The 14,646-nt window shown below is 42.0% G+C and overlaps 2 protein-coding genes across 16 annotated transcripts in view; both read right to left on the reverse strand.

Annotated features, from left to right (window-relative positions):
* The window catches only part of CEP83 (centrosomal protein 83), a 29,346-nt gene extending 29,154 nt beyond the window's left edge, over window positions 1-192 (reverse strand). For 8 of the 10 annotated variants that reach the window (XM_074575076.1, XM_074575121.1, XM_074575106.1 and 5 more), the window contains exon 1: window positions 22-192. The gene's annotated coding sequence lies outside the window, so the exon portion shown is untranslated. The remainder of the gene's footprint in view (window positions 1-21) is intronic. The other 2 variants (XM_074575128.1, XM_074575115.1) reach the window with 1 other exon arrangement.
* A 4,959-nt stretch (window positions 193-5,151) lies between these two features.
* Window positions 5,152-14,646, reverse strand: part of TMCC3 (transmembrane and coiled-coil domain family 3) — a 145,271-nt gene continuing 135,776 nt past the window's right edge. For all 6 annotated transcript variants that reach the window (XM_074575166.1, XM_074575175.1, XM_074575194.1 and 3 more), the window contains 2 exons: window positions 14,464-14,599; window positions 5,152-11,871 (listed from right to left, as the gene is read on the reverse strand). In XM_074575166.1, coding sequence (XP_074431267.1) covers window positions 11,569-11,871; window positions 14,464-14,599 — 439 coding nt within the window. In that variant the 3' untranslated portion in view covers window positions 5,152-11,568. The remainder of the gene's footprint in view (window positions 11,872-14,463; window positions 14,600-14,646) is intronic.

Genomic DNA, 14,646 nt, shown 5'->3' on the forward strand with positions numbered 1-14,646 from the left:
AATTTAAAAATGGCGCCTCACCTCCCGCCACCGCCTCCGCCCGCCGGGCCGCCGCGGGGCGCGGGGCATGCTGGGAGCGCCGGGGCAGGCCGCGGCCAACCGGCGCGGGGAGGCGACGCAGCGTTGCCGGGGCAACGGGCGAGCGCGAGCGCGGCGCTCCGCGCGCGCCTGCGCCGGCCGCCGGCTTGTCCCGCCCCCGAGGGGCGGTGCCGGGCGCCAACGGCCGCTGCGGCGGTTGGGGGTGAGGGGAGGGAGGGGAAGTGGGGTATGGCAGTCGCCGCCGTCCCTCCGGTGAACGGCGCGGGTTTAAAGCGCGGGTTCAAAGCGCGGGTTCGGTGCCGCCGCGTGGCAGTTTGAAGCTTCTGCGCCGGATTCAGGAGGTTCTGTGCCTGTCGCTGCAGTTTTCGCTTGTGAGGGGCGGGAGGGAAGGGGGAGCGCCGCCGTACAGCTCACAGCGGTTTCCCGTAATGGGTACCCGAGTCTAACGCTTTCTAGCTGAGGTAAAAAGTATGCGTTATGTTTTGTATCCAGCGGTAAAAAGTAGCTACTGTCCGTACCAAGCTGAACACTCGGGCTTGTGTATAGCCATGTACAAAGGAAAATACATTCCAGGCGCTCCTGGGCGATGGGCGCTGTTTTCTGACAGAAATCCGCTTGTGAGAGCAGTTGAAATACCGTAATCGTGATCTTCTCGTAAACTTCCTCAATTTCCCTCTAAAATCTCTTTGACTAAAGCGGGAGATTGATCATCCAGACCGGTATTGACGCTCCCCTAATAAGATTAACAATCCTTTAATAAGGATTAAAATTGGCTTCAAATAGTTTATTAGAAGGTGGGTATTACCGATGACACACACACACATCCCCAAAGAGGAAAAAAAAAAGACAAATGTTAAACTTGCCGGTAGTTTTATACTGATCTGGAGATAACAATTACAGTTGGCTCCCCTAGAGGTGGTTGTAAGCTCAGCTAATAAAAAGGTGTCTAAAACAGTACAGTCACTTCCATAGTTACTACGGCAAGAGGTTAGTACTTCACTGGAAGCCTGACTGTGCAGACTGATGTTGCTGTGCAGTTTTACATCTATGTTGTGCTTGTGGCCAATATTAGAAGTGAAATACCAATGGTATTCAACCTATACCAATGTATACCTATACTGAAATAAGTAACACTGCAACAACTTAAAATTTCACCGTCCAAAATGAACTGAAATTTAATTTTGATGCAAAACAGATTATGATGAAAAAAGAAAGGCATGGTTCTACACGGCTTTACAAAGCAAGAAATCTTTTTAAAAAGTGTTATGAAGTTGCGTACCTGACTGTTTTGTTTTCTGTATCAAATTTGCCCGTTTTTAAATTATTTTTTTCACTATCAGCTCTACAAATATTAATGCTAACTAAGGCCAAACAGACGTCTTCCTTCCTTATGCAGCTTCATTAACAGGAATGGTAGCGTGGCCCAGATTCTTTCTCTGGTTCTATTAGTGTCTGTTCACATCAGGATTACACAGCTATAATCTATTGGAAAACAATTAATTTACATGAGAAACATGACATCAAGAATCTAGGTCACTCAGTGTGAGCTCTGCAGGGAACGTAGCAAAAAAATTACAAAATCTAAAATTGTTTAGATAACTAAAATCAACAGACAGGGTTGGGTGGCTCTTGCCAGGCAATCTGTTGATTAATGGTGCAATTTTTGTGCAGCCATTTCCAGTGTGGAATCTTGTTCTAAGAGGATGAGTCAAGATGGTGGAAATTGTGTTACTTTATTTTTGCCTTCATGTTTTTCACATGGATCAAAAAAGAGCATGTGTTTCCCTCCAAGGCCCACTGAGTCAGGTTATTCTAGTTAATCACCTGATAGCATTTTTTTAAAGTATGAGTGGTGATGATGCTCCTGTTCGTCACAGTGACCGTCTCTCTCCATGTCTCCCAGCGATGAGAGAAGCTGTGCTGAAAACCTGCTCCTACCTCTGCTTGCTTTAAAAATAGAGCTGCTGTAGTGATTCAGGTGGGCTTGACCTGGGAGTCTTTCTCTTTGTTTATGTCAGTCTTACTCTTCTAATTCAGTGATAGCCTAAAGGAAGCTGGTATAATACCTTTATAATATGTTGCATTATTCTAACAGTGGCAAATTTCCCTTTTTGAAACACTTCCCACAACACAGGTTTTTTGTAGAAATAGAAATTTATGCAGCCACAGGTCTCAGTAGTTTATTTCACAAAAAAGTAAGGTGTCTTTAAGGCACGCTGTTTAAATTCACTGTGGGGCTCACATAAAAGTAAGGAGATTTCATTTAGAGACCTCAAGGTTTTCAGTTGACAGTATCAGAGATTGTATGTCTCTTTAAATGACATCTTATATTAGTTCTGGGTAGATCAGCATTTCACAGGGCATCAAGGTTCATCCTCACACAAAGCAAGCAGCACACAAAGAGCTGTAAAATATGTAGAGAAGCCTAGGAAAATATTTTGATGCGATTTGCAGATACTCTCTTTGGAAGAATATACTACGTTAAGTATGGTCAGAAAATGCCTCAATGAGTTTGAAAGCTCGTTTAGACTTCCTTGCTGCCTCAGTGGAGCAAGCTGAAAATAGTTGCTAGATTAGATAAATCCGCAAGCTCCTGTGGCCCAGTGGCATACCTTTAGAGAAGGGTTTTGCTGTTATGCACACGTGCTGCTGGTTGTACCTGTAGTTTAATCCATGCTTATTTTATGTCACCTTGACCTGAATCCAACCTAGCAGGATAGAGGCCAAGTGGGGAATTAGTAATTAATTGGGAGTACAAGCTCTGTTCAACCTCTGAGTCAGCAGAGCTGAAAGCATCCAAATAGTTTCATCATCTCATAAGGTTGCAGGAGAGGTGTCTGTGACCGTGTGCTATTTGTGGTGGAGAGTTAAAGCCATACATTGTTGCGTGTAGATTGCCTGAGAAAAATAATATTTTTGGCATTGCAAAATCAGAAGATGAAATTGCTTTTAAGTGCCATAGCACTGTGATGAGAGTCTTCCTCTTAAACTCAGAGGGGTTTTTACTGTTGAGATCAATAGGGCCATAAAGTAATTTTTAGCACACAGGACATCAGTAGATGTAAGGCATGAGGCAGTTTATGAAGCCTTTACTCGGGCAAATGAGCTGCCTGGGAGTGCTGATCACACAGGGGTTGTGGTCTCTACTTTTCAGTTCAGCGTGTATATAGAGTATCTCATGCTTATAAATACCAATCTTCTGCGTCCTTCCCTTTCAGCCTGTGGCTATGGGGGAAAAGGATGTTTCCCAGACCAATACCAACTTATTAAAATGGTATTCAGCAGAAAAATACAGAGGGAATTCATTGGGATACAAGGAGGTTTCAAACTTATATGTATTGTTGTCATATATTACAGGCTTCAGTCCTGACTGTGCTTTCATTTCCATTAGATTGACTCCATTCCAGCCACATTGAAAAGAGTTTTTCCAAATTTACGCATGTAGATGGGTAGAACCCCAAGCTCACCAACTGAAGGGATCATGACTACATCAAATGCAGCCTCAGTTCCTAAAGTTTCTGTCAAAAGTGTGTCAATGCTTCTTTCAGCAGCTTAGCACTGGCCAGCTTCAAGCTTGTCCTAAGGCAGGGGAGTTCAGCCTCTCTGCTTTTCTTCTGTCTGAATCTGGTAGGCTGCACATAAAAGGCAACGAAGCATAGATCCATTAGGTGACTTCACGAAACTAATGAGTTGCCATCTAAGTCCACAGTCCAAACATGAATTGAGGAGGATACAGCGTGGAAATTCCTCCTTTCAATTACATCAGCTCTGTGCTCGTTTCCATGGGAGGCAGCACCTGCCGTTCGATTGCTGTACTCTGCCACATTAGCACGAGTAGAGCTATGGCACACATGCCTTCAGGAAGCGTTTATCACTAAGTTTAAACTGCACCGCCAGCAGTGTCTCAACTAACAAATTCAAGGCAGTTTTTGGTGTATCTGAATGAGTTGTAGTGTAGTAACAGATGAAGTCTTGGGTGCCTTCAGATGGTTTCTGGCACGTTTGTACAACTTTGGTTCTTGGAGGTATTGGGGGCACCAACACAAAGTATTTTAAGTGAATATTGCTAAGGGTTATTTATCTCATCCAGTGATTGCTGACACTGTATAGTGACCGCTACTCGGCTATGAGTGACACTTCTCTTTCTGTGCTAAGTTAAACAGTATTGTTTACTTTGTTTACTATTGTTTACAATAAACATTGTATTTTCCTCTCTGCCTTTCTATTTTTGGGTGCTCAAACAGTTCCCAGGGTGTGTTATGTGCTCTTCAAAGCCAGAGTTATGAACAACTGGAAGAACTGATGATGAGTGAGATGACTTTTTTTACATCTGGTTTGCCAGTGTGTTAGCAGGGGTTATTCAGCCCATGCCAGAAGTGGGCAAAAGTTATTAGCAGTTGTGGGGGAACCTGGTGTTTGTGAATGGAGTCAGCCTTAATATAGACTGAGTTCCAGGCACCCGCGGGAAACTCAGCATGACAAGACCTTGGAAAGTCTGCAGGTGACATGGGAGCTGCTGTATGCTATTTCCTTGAATAGGAGGAAATGGGAAGTACGGCGTGATCGCAAGGCAACATGCAGTTACCACACTGTTTCTACACTGTTCTTGGTATAAAAGTAATATTGTTCCCAATGGCTGCTGGTGCCAGCTGACAAGACCTCTGCTTTGTGAAAAATAAATGCAAATGTTTTGCTTTATGTCAGTTATGTTAACTATTAGGCATGCCAGTATTACATTTTTGGCACATGTGACCAAGATTCTGACAATAATGTGAAAATTCAGCTTAGGTTTCTAATTCAATTTTCCAAAAAAATAATCCAAAATGAGTCCAACTGCTTGGCACAATAGCGTCACGTTTGCACAGTGTGTTCACACAAGCTCTGGAGAAGAGCAATGATGAGACCTCATTTGATGTTTGCAGTTTTGCCCTGTCATAGCTGTAAATAAAATTCAAATTACCAGTTTTGGTCAAAACTGCAGCAGAGCAGAATGCTCAGTTTCATCAGTATTTTAAAGCTGGGGCTTATACTCAATCGAATAACTTTGTTACTGAATAAGAAAAACTGACAGGGGTTTGAGTGATCAGATAGTAAGTTTAAGAAATAACATTCAAGTGTAAATATTTTTATTTTAAAAAATGTTAATGGCATCTTAGAGGCAGTCATGACTACACAACAAAATATACAAAAATTACATTTTCGTAGTTGCATCTTTCCACAGTGCTGCACCAAATAAAAATGGCATGAGAAACGTGGTAGATTACACACTGAGACAATTAACTTTAGTCAATAAAACCAGACAATTTTTGGTACACCTCGATACTACCAGACCCAGGTTCCCTGGGTAAAAAGGAAATGTGGCTTTGTGCAAAACTTTCCAACAGCAGTACAACTTAATATGCTAAACATACAGCAAATCAACCGTACAAGATAGTCTGACTAGTCCTCATGCAGTCTTTATATACAGCATCACCTCAGTTTCCTTTTTTCATGGAAAATAAGCAATTAATTAAAATTAAACTTTTTTTAGTCTTTCGCTGCTGTAGTGTAAAATTGTTTGATTCTTCCTGCTAGATTCTACTCAGCATCAGAGAGACCATTCAAAATTTATCTGAACACAAGCCTTTTATAATCTCTTGCATTTTAAAGAAGAGCAACGTAATTAATTAAAGGCCATGTTTTGGCATGATATTAAATGAAAAAAAGCAGATAAATATTTGCTTGATTAAAAAAGAGGAGAATAAACTTGCCTGATTGCTATTCCTAGATGTACTTTCAGAAGTGATTAAATTCTGTTATCCAAATTAAAGTGTCTAATTACATTAATCTGTATTTACCTTCTGTTGTACCATTGAATCTGGAAGTAAAATGTCTATATCACAGTGGAAAGGAGCCTGGTTTCCATACCACCTAAATGAACCACAAGCTTCTGTGGGTTGGTGGTTGTTTTTTTCCCCTAATAATTTGTTATTCATTGATTTTAACTCCATAAAGCACTACCTGTGATTATGCAGTTAACTTTGTAACAAACGTAAGCCTGAACTGATTCCTCTTTGAACAGCAGCATTCAGCTAAACTTCAAATGCTGGAGTCCTTTATGTTATTCCGTAGCTAATCATTAGCTTGTAACCCTTATGATTACAGAACTGAAGCTCATGCTTATGCTGGATTTGTCTAGCTTCAGCTTCCAGTCAGTGGATCATGTATCTTTCCTAGAGCAAATTGCCTTCGCCTATTGAATTTCTATTCCCCAGATAAGCAGGCATGATTTGTTCAAAGAAAACTATTGGCTTTTAAATATCCTTCGTGTAGTGGAGATACCAGATCTATACGTGGTGGCCCTGCAGCAGAGGCACCGCATAATACAAGCATTTTGAGATTAAAGTAAAAAGCAGCCACATTTGGTAGTGCTTCTCTAAGAATTCAGAACAAGCAGACATCACAGGAGCGCAGTTAAAATGAGAAGCTGCATGAACATACATAACGTAAAGCAGAAAGGAGAAGGAATTTAAACCGTGTCTCACTCAGTGCTGTCAATGACTTAATTGGATGTTCAACAGTAGCAGCTATAGCTGAAGCTAGTGGAAGGATCCATTATACAAGCTGTAGAGGAAACCTAATTTAGACCTGAATGCTGAAATGGGAGAGATCAGGAAAATTGTGCTAACCTTCACGAGAAACTAAACCTCCAGAAACCTCTGAGCAAAAAAATCTGCCAAAAGCCTATAGAACAGGTATTACAAACTAACTGAAGGGCTGGTTCATTTGGAGAACTACTGTCAAAGTGAAGTGAAATAATTGACTACCGGGCAGCACCAAGCAGAGAAGACACTGTCTGGCAACTTTTTGTTGAGTGGGAGTGTTTTAGAGGCGCACGATGAGTAAGTGTAAGGAGTATACTAAGAACGTCTAATGTGTCATATGAGAACATAAAGCACACGGTACCCTGACAGAACATGGTTAATTGATTGAGAAGCTGAACAACGTTCTCATTAAGAGAGGTCTTGCAACTGTTTGGGATGGCCTAGGCGTACTTTTTCACAGCAAGCAGAGCTCCGACTGCAGGCCAGATACGTACACTCGCATAACCCCAGCCCAAGCAATGGAAGTGATGCTGATACTAAAGTTAGTGGCACAGGCGCTACCAGCCCGCTAGCCTGGGCTACTACCACACCCTGCTGCTCTTCCTATCTGTTCCCTGTAGGCAAAGGCTAAGAACTTTCCTGCGCTGAAGCTGCCCCATCGTTCTGCAGGGAGGCTGCCTAGAGCGCAGTTTTAAGGGCAGCTAATGAGTCACTCATGGCAGCAAGAAAGAAAAAGGGTCATCTCACTTTTTGTCCCAGTGTGGCACTCATGAGACCTCTCCATCATCCCTCTGAGTCTCTAGATGTGGAGAACTATCCATCCCTTTCGCTGGTTTTTCTTCCAGCCTAGTGAGCTCACCTAGCATGTGGAAGACCACACCACACACCAGCATCAGCACAAGGTGAGAAACGGGAGGCTGAAGGCAGGAGGGGAGACCTCCCTCCCCTTTGGGTGGCCTTCCGCTTGGCAGAGCTCCTGGCACCGCAGCCTTACTCTGGGCAAAACTATGGCAGTTTCACCCAACAGCAGGCTTTTGCCCTTCGTGTCTTTTTTAAAATTTGTTGATGCATGTCACATTCTCCGGAGATTTAAATCCAGCAGGGAAAATAACCTAGAGAAGTGCTGTTCCCATTTACCAGTTAGGGTTGGTTTAATTTGCATGAGTAACATTATGCAGCCTTTACAGCTTTTTGCATCCTCTGCCAGATATAAAGCCGATAAGGAAACGCAAGACCCTTGTTTCCAATTTGGACCCAGTCAGATTTTATCAAGACAGTGAGCAATCTTTCACAGGCCCATTGATTTTATGTTCTATTCTCATTTTGCACCGAAGTCGTCTGCCAGGACTCTCCCATGAGGGGACAGAGTGCACCCTCAGCAAGTTTGCCAATGACACAAAGCTGGGGGGGGGAGGAGGTTGCTAACACACCAGAAGGCTGTGCCGCCATACAGAGAGACCTGGACAGGTTGGAGATTTGGGCAGAGAGGGTTCAAGAGGGACAGGGAACTGCTGGAGAGGGTGCAGCAGAGAGCTACAAAGATGATTAGGGGACTGGAACATCTCTCTTATGAAGAAAGGCTGAGGGATTTGGGTCTCTTCAGTCTGGAAAAAAGACGACTGAGGGGGAATCTTATCAACACTTAAAGGGTGGGTGTCAGGAGAATGGGGCCAGGCTCTTTTCAGTGGTGCCCAGCGACACGACAAGAGGTAATGGGCACAAACTTGAGCATAGGAAGTTCCACCTAAACATGAGGAGGAACTTTTTTACCCTGAGGGTGGCAGAGCACTGGAACAGGCTGCCCAGAGAGGTGGTGGAGTCTCCATCTCTGGAGACATTCAAAACCCACCTGGACACATTCCTGTGCAACCTGCTCTAAGACAATCCTGCTCTGGCAGGGGGGTTAGACGAGATGATCTCCAGAGGTCCCTTCCAACCCTATGGTTCTATGACTGTAATAGGATGCCCTTGGAGCAGAAGCTTTCATGTCCCCGAGTCGCACCATACCAGCTTCCTCTGTTATAAGAAAAACAACTAACCTTTTTCCTGCCTGACCTTGAGACTACCTGACATTACGTTTTTAACTACATGCACTAGCACTGGGAGGATTATCTCTTTAGACATATAACCATGCAACAGGTAAAGGAGTTTTTCTTATGCAAAAATCACTAACATGTAGTATTTTTCTTGCACAGGTACCCTTCTGAACCCATTTAACAAAATTCTAGACAAACAGCGTTTTCTCAAGTGGCCAAACCAGAAGGTGGCTGTGCAAATGGAGTGGAAGAGTAGAGATTATAATAAAGATGTCAAAAAACCACTATGAAGAGTCACAGCTTTCTGAGGATCGGTACCAGTTTTTTTTTGTAATGCATGTACGATCTTCCAGCCTATGGAAATGAGGCGGGGAAAAAAAGTCATAGGGCTGATTAGTAAAATGGGTGGTGGAATTTAGGAAAAGACTTCAGAAAAGAAAGGACTCTGAATAGAAGCAGACTCATTGACTAAAGAAATGGAAAATACCAACTATAAAAAGACATTATACACCTTTTCAAAAACAAAGATAAGAACAAATTATATGAAAACAGTGGAAAAGACCAAGAGGATCTCAGGACACATCAAAAGGGCATAAAAATAAACTGAGGGACACCCTTTCTTGTGATGTAAAGGCCAGGAAAGAGCTAGTTCTTTTTTCCTTTTAACGTTTTTAACATTGTGGAAGGGACTTTCCTGTGAAGACAAGTTTATGAGCTGCATTGGTGGAAGCAATCCCCTCAGTTTACGAGCTGGCTGTAAAAGGAGGCTAAGCACTTGGAGGGTGGGGGTGAAGGCCTGTTGCAATGCACGCATACAGGGCCGAAATGGGTTAAGAGACATGAGAAGAAAGGTCTCCCTGAACCATACAGCAGCAGAAGCGCATGCAGCAATTAAGACAGAAAAGTGTTATACATAACACAATCTTTCCTTCTTCAGGGGATACCGGGAATACAGGGGTAAAGGCAAACAGAAAAAAAATTTAAAGAAAAGAAGAATGTATCTATATAATAATTCTTCCTGACACAGCCAGGGATAAACTGATTGGTAAGTTTGGGTTTTAGAGAGTCATATCCCTCTCAGCAGGACTTTTTCTTTCCACTCCACTTTCCTCTGAAGATGAGGCGAGGCTGGGTTAGGATAACATGGGTGTGCCTGATCTGATCCATTTCCGGTGCCTGCGAGCCAGCACAATCCTTTCCAATTTCTCGGTTCAAAGGCGTAGCACATATTAAAAGTCATTGAAGTATTCTTTAAGTGTTTTAATTGAATTTTCTAAATGCTGAGTCATATCATTATTTATGCAGTTAATTTTGTCTTTCCTTCAGTCCCTGAAGCCACAAAAAGTAACTGTATTCACTGTTGATCCAAGTGTGGTAAAATGTCAAATTTCTTCCCCTGCCCCCTCCTCCCTCCGCTCCCTTTCCTCAGAATAAGGTTTTCTGAGTTTCTACACCAACTATTGCACTTGATTAAAACTAAATAAATTGAATAATCCCTGCCCCCCACCCTGTAAAACCAGCATAACAAATACTGCAACTGAAAAAAATCTGTTGTAAAAATTATTTTCAAAGTAAGCAATACTGAACATCAAATAACTGGAGACACTGTCTGTTCATTTAACGGAGAGTGGAGAAGAATTATGGTTGTGGTGGTTTGTTTTGGTTTTTTTATTAAAAGATCTTGTTTTACACCATGGCTGAAAGCCAAGCAGATTTCAGGGAATTTTTTTTTTTTTTTTTTTTGCAGTTTTTAAGTCAAGCAAAATAAATTCCAGTAAGAAAACAAACCCAACCATCTCCTAGTAGTAGTACTGTATGCTTATACATTATTTTCAGGAATGTTCATCAAGAGAGTCTGCACAGTGATTGTATATTTACAGAAGTTTAACTCCCTGCTCCCCTAAGAAGTTGTTCCCTCATGTTTCTTCCACATTCCTTAATCTGATGCAAGAAAGGAATCCACTGTACCCCAAGTCCCACTACCTATCTGCTTCGCATTCCATTGGAGCACCCCAACAAACTCAGTGCTCACAAAGGCTAATCTAAATCTTGCCTCGCTGCGTACTCCGTTCCCCTTGCAGGTTGCAGGGCTTGAAGGAAGGGAGTGCTTTGGTCTGCATGACAACTTGCCCACCAGTTACTTGCTTCTTTACTCCTTTATAAAGCGGCACCGAGATCTTGTCATTCAATTCAGTTCAGCTTTGGAAGCCTTTGGCCGCATTTGTGTGTTTCCCCAAGTGTGATAAGGAACAGTGCCAGGATAGAACAACCGCTAACTGTGGTCAGTAGTCATCACTGGTCTCATTTACAAACAATAAACTCTCTGTGCAAAAGGTTACTAGCAGAAGCATCAATTTTTGCTGGTGCTGAAAACTAGAAACCGCATATACACATACCCATTAATTTAGAATCAACAACTATTAATACATATGACTGTATAATTTGGCTAATCATCCTAGTTGGATTCAGAGAGAAAATTAATTTATTAGTCTAACAGGGCTGATGCACATTATGGTGCACTCCCTCCTAATCACACTCCAGTCTCGTAAAAAGCACTCTTGACACTCGCAGTTGCTTGCATCCCTCCCAGAGCCTCATACCACCTTTTGTGGGTGTGGGTCTGTAAAGTGGAAAACCTGTTGGATTAAGGCAGAAGACCGACATAAGTGAGCAGTTCATCACAGACACAGCCAATTAGACACAATTGGATCGAACAGGCAAGTGACTGCCAACAAGTATGCATTTATGTATTTACACCTTAAAGTTCAAGAGTCTTTGTAGCTTTCTCCATCCAGTCCGCACATTTAAACTGACAAAAAATAATCTGTACACACAGCACTTAAAAAACAGGGAGGCGAAGGAAAAAAAAAAAAAAAAAAAGGAAAAAGAAAGCAGCCAGATCAGCAGCTTCATCTTGGTATAATCATCCTTTCTATGGCACAAATGATATGATCCCAGTTTTTACAAAATATTGCCAGCAGTGTCACTGCGAAAAAAGTGCAGATGATATGAAAACGGCTCTTCATCATAGGAGCAATGAACTTTGCAATTGTAGAAACACACACTAAGATGACAGTCATGAAGGCCAGGATAACATTTATGCATTTCCCCAGGAGCACTTTGGCATTAACCGTTTCGGACTGCTGTGCTTGCTGTTCTTGCTGATGCAGCTCCAGCTTCGAAACCCGTGTCTGGCACGATTCCAAGGCTTCCTGGAGACAGAAAACAAGAATTAGGACAGCTCTATTTCCATACACCACTTTTCCCATTTTAGCTGTAGAGCCATCCATCAGCTAGGTAGAAGTGTAATTTATTATAGACTCCTAAAACTTGAATGAACCACCAACTCTTAAAAATAAATGCACGTATATATATATCTGCATGTGTGTATCACTGTCTGCTCAGGCATAATCAAGTCTGACAACACTGTCCAAAATGTAGGTTTTACATTTTTCATGCTTTAGAAAAAGTATAACTCTAATGTTCATGACAGATAATGTTTCCGGCATATGTTGACAAGATAAAGAACTGGGAGACCTGTTGCCATGGCAACTTTCACTGCATTAAAACAGCATCAAAGTTTCTTCGCATATGCTATAGAAAACATTAGGGTAGCACAGGCTTGCTGTGATGCTAATTAAATCTACTTTGCAACACGTATCATTTGGTTTACACCACCTCTCTGGTCTACATTACTTTTTTTTTTTTTCCCCTCAAAGCCACTGCAGTGCTGGGATTGAGTCCTCAGTAGGAGGTTGCTTTCTCCTCTGTCAGCGTGAAGGCTCATTAAATCCATACCCCAAGCGGGCAGCGTGCACTGGAGACAGTGGAGAAAACTCTGATGATGCTTTTGTGGGACTCTCTCTCTCACGTGATATATTCCACTTCAAGTTTTGTTCTAAAGAAAGCAGACCTTGTTCATCTGCTTGAGGGTGGACTAAAAACGGTCTTCCAGTAAAATGGTTCTTAAGTCACTAACCCCACGCTTAAGCCCTCTCAAAGTGAAACATGGAAAAAATTCTGACTGCTTCACTTACTTGCCAAAATGCCACTTTTTGCTGGAGTTGGGACTTGGGCACCATGATGTAACACAGTGCAAGTCTATAATTAATGGAACTGATCAATTTGACATAAACTTTTACCACTGTGTAAAAGGGAAAAATTATGCTCCAGCTTCCCAACTTCCTTCCCCACTCTCAGCCTCCAAACATTTTCCTTGCATTGGCAGGGGCATTCACCTGATCCCACGGTAAACTGATTCAACCCAATCCTCCACATAAAACCAAACAAACAAAACCACTGCACACAGAGTTATTAGCTTGCTTTGGCGGGGTCACTTCTCCCTTGTTTTGGCAAGTTGAACTGTCACGTGACCAGCCAGGCACCAAAGTCCATGCAAAGCACGTGGGCACAGTACCCGATAAAAGGCTGCTTCCTTTCGCTGTTCTAGGAATTAGTAATAATACAGAAGACAGTTCTTAATGGGTGGGACAAAGTCCCTTAGGGTTCATGCATGCTCTCCACTACACACTAAAGAACCTTCCTGATCCTTCTTCCACTCTGACTGTAAATTATTCCCACATCATCTCATGCTGCTTTAGAGAAAGTCCGGCTGTAAAAGCCCAAAACCTGCAGTTCTCTGTTGAGAGGCTGAACGTTTGTTTTAAAAAACAATCTGCCCATCCCTTAGGGAGAGAGTGCTCCAAAGTTAGGTTGTTACTTAAAATATCCACAATTTAAATGATTTACTCTGTTTTTGCTTATTTGCCAAATCCCCTAAGAGACAGGTTTAAACAGGCCAAAATGTACAGAGAAAAAAGATACAAGGCTGTATCAATGTAGCACTTCAATTAGTTTTAAAAGTCTCTGACACCCCTGTGGGGTTCTGCTAATGAGTTAGTGAACATTTCACAGCCCTTCCACTGGAGAACTTGGGTCTCATTCAGTTTTTACATCCTCAAGATGCCTTGACAGAAAAGAGTCCTGCATGAGAGACCTCTCTTTAAACCTACAAAGGAACCTATGATATGCTTAGATTCTGTACCATCCCTTTCCCACTCTGTTCCCAGGGTGTTCCTGACTCCCACACCAATCAGGAAACAGGGTGGTCATCCTGCTGCCGGCGCTCTCTGTGTTCAGAAGTGCTCAGACTTTGGATAGAAACATTATGCATTATATGAATTCTATTACATTGTATATAAATATTCAAGTATGTAACTACATGCTGTCAGGACAGACTCGTAGAAGTTATTACTGGCTTTTGATTGAAGCCAGACATGACAAGAACTGATCACTGAGGTGAACACACCCTAGAGCTTTGATTATAGGGGCTGTTGTAACCATGGATTAAAACTCTTAAATTATAACTGGCAAAACCCACAAGTCTATTTATCAATTAGTTTTCTTACTTTTTACCTTAAACTCAATTTATAATAAACTTTGCCAGCGAGATGACTACACATCATCAAAAGTCTGAGCAAGAGGTTAGTATTAGGAAATTGTCAAAAGTGGCATTTTACACATTACTAAATTCTTTCATCCTCTGGTGCAAGAAATTAAAACAGGTCATTCTTCATCCACAAGCCTGCCTAGGCCATGTCTTCAATTCCAGCAGATAAAATTTGGAACCCATTGAAACAAATGGATTTAAACATGCTGGGTTTTCATCTTAAAACAGACAACACATGGGCTTAAATCATTCCCCAGACTCCTTATACACAAAGTTGTAGAAGGATGCAAGTATTGTACAGTATAAGATTTCTACAAAATGTTAGAAGTTTATGAGAAGTAAAAAAAAGAAGTACCTGAACATCTCGTGATCGCTCATATGCTTGATACGCCACTTTCTCCTCTATGCTGGCTAGCTCTTGTTTCAAGTTTGCTGTCTCATGTTGATGAAGATCAGTGAGGTCATTTAACTGGTCTTCCAACCTTTCATATCTTATCAGGAAAAAAGGTCTAAATTTAGTGCGTTCTAGTCAAATAAT

The sequence above is a fragment of the Larus michahellis genome, chromosome 1 (assembly GCF_964199755.1).
Source record: "Larus michahellis chromosome 1, bLarMic1.1, whole genome shotgun sequence".
Taxonomy (NCBI): Eukaryota; Metazoa; Chordata; class Aves; order Charadriiformes; family Laridae; genus Larus; species Larus michahellis.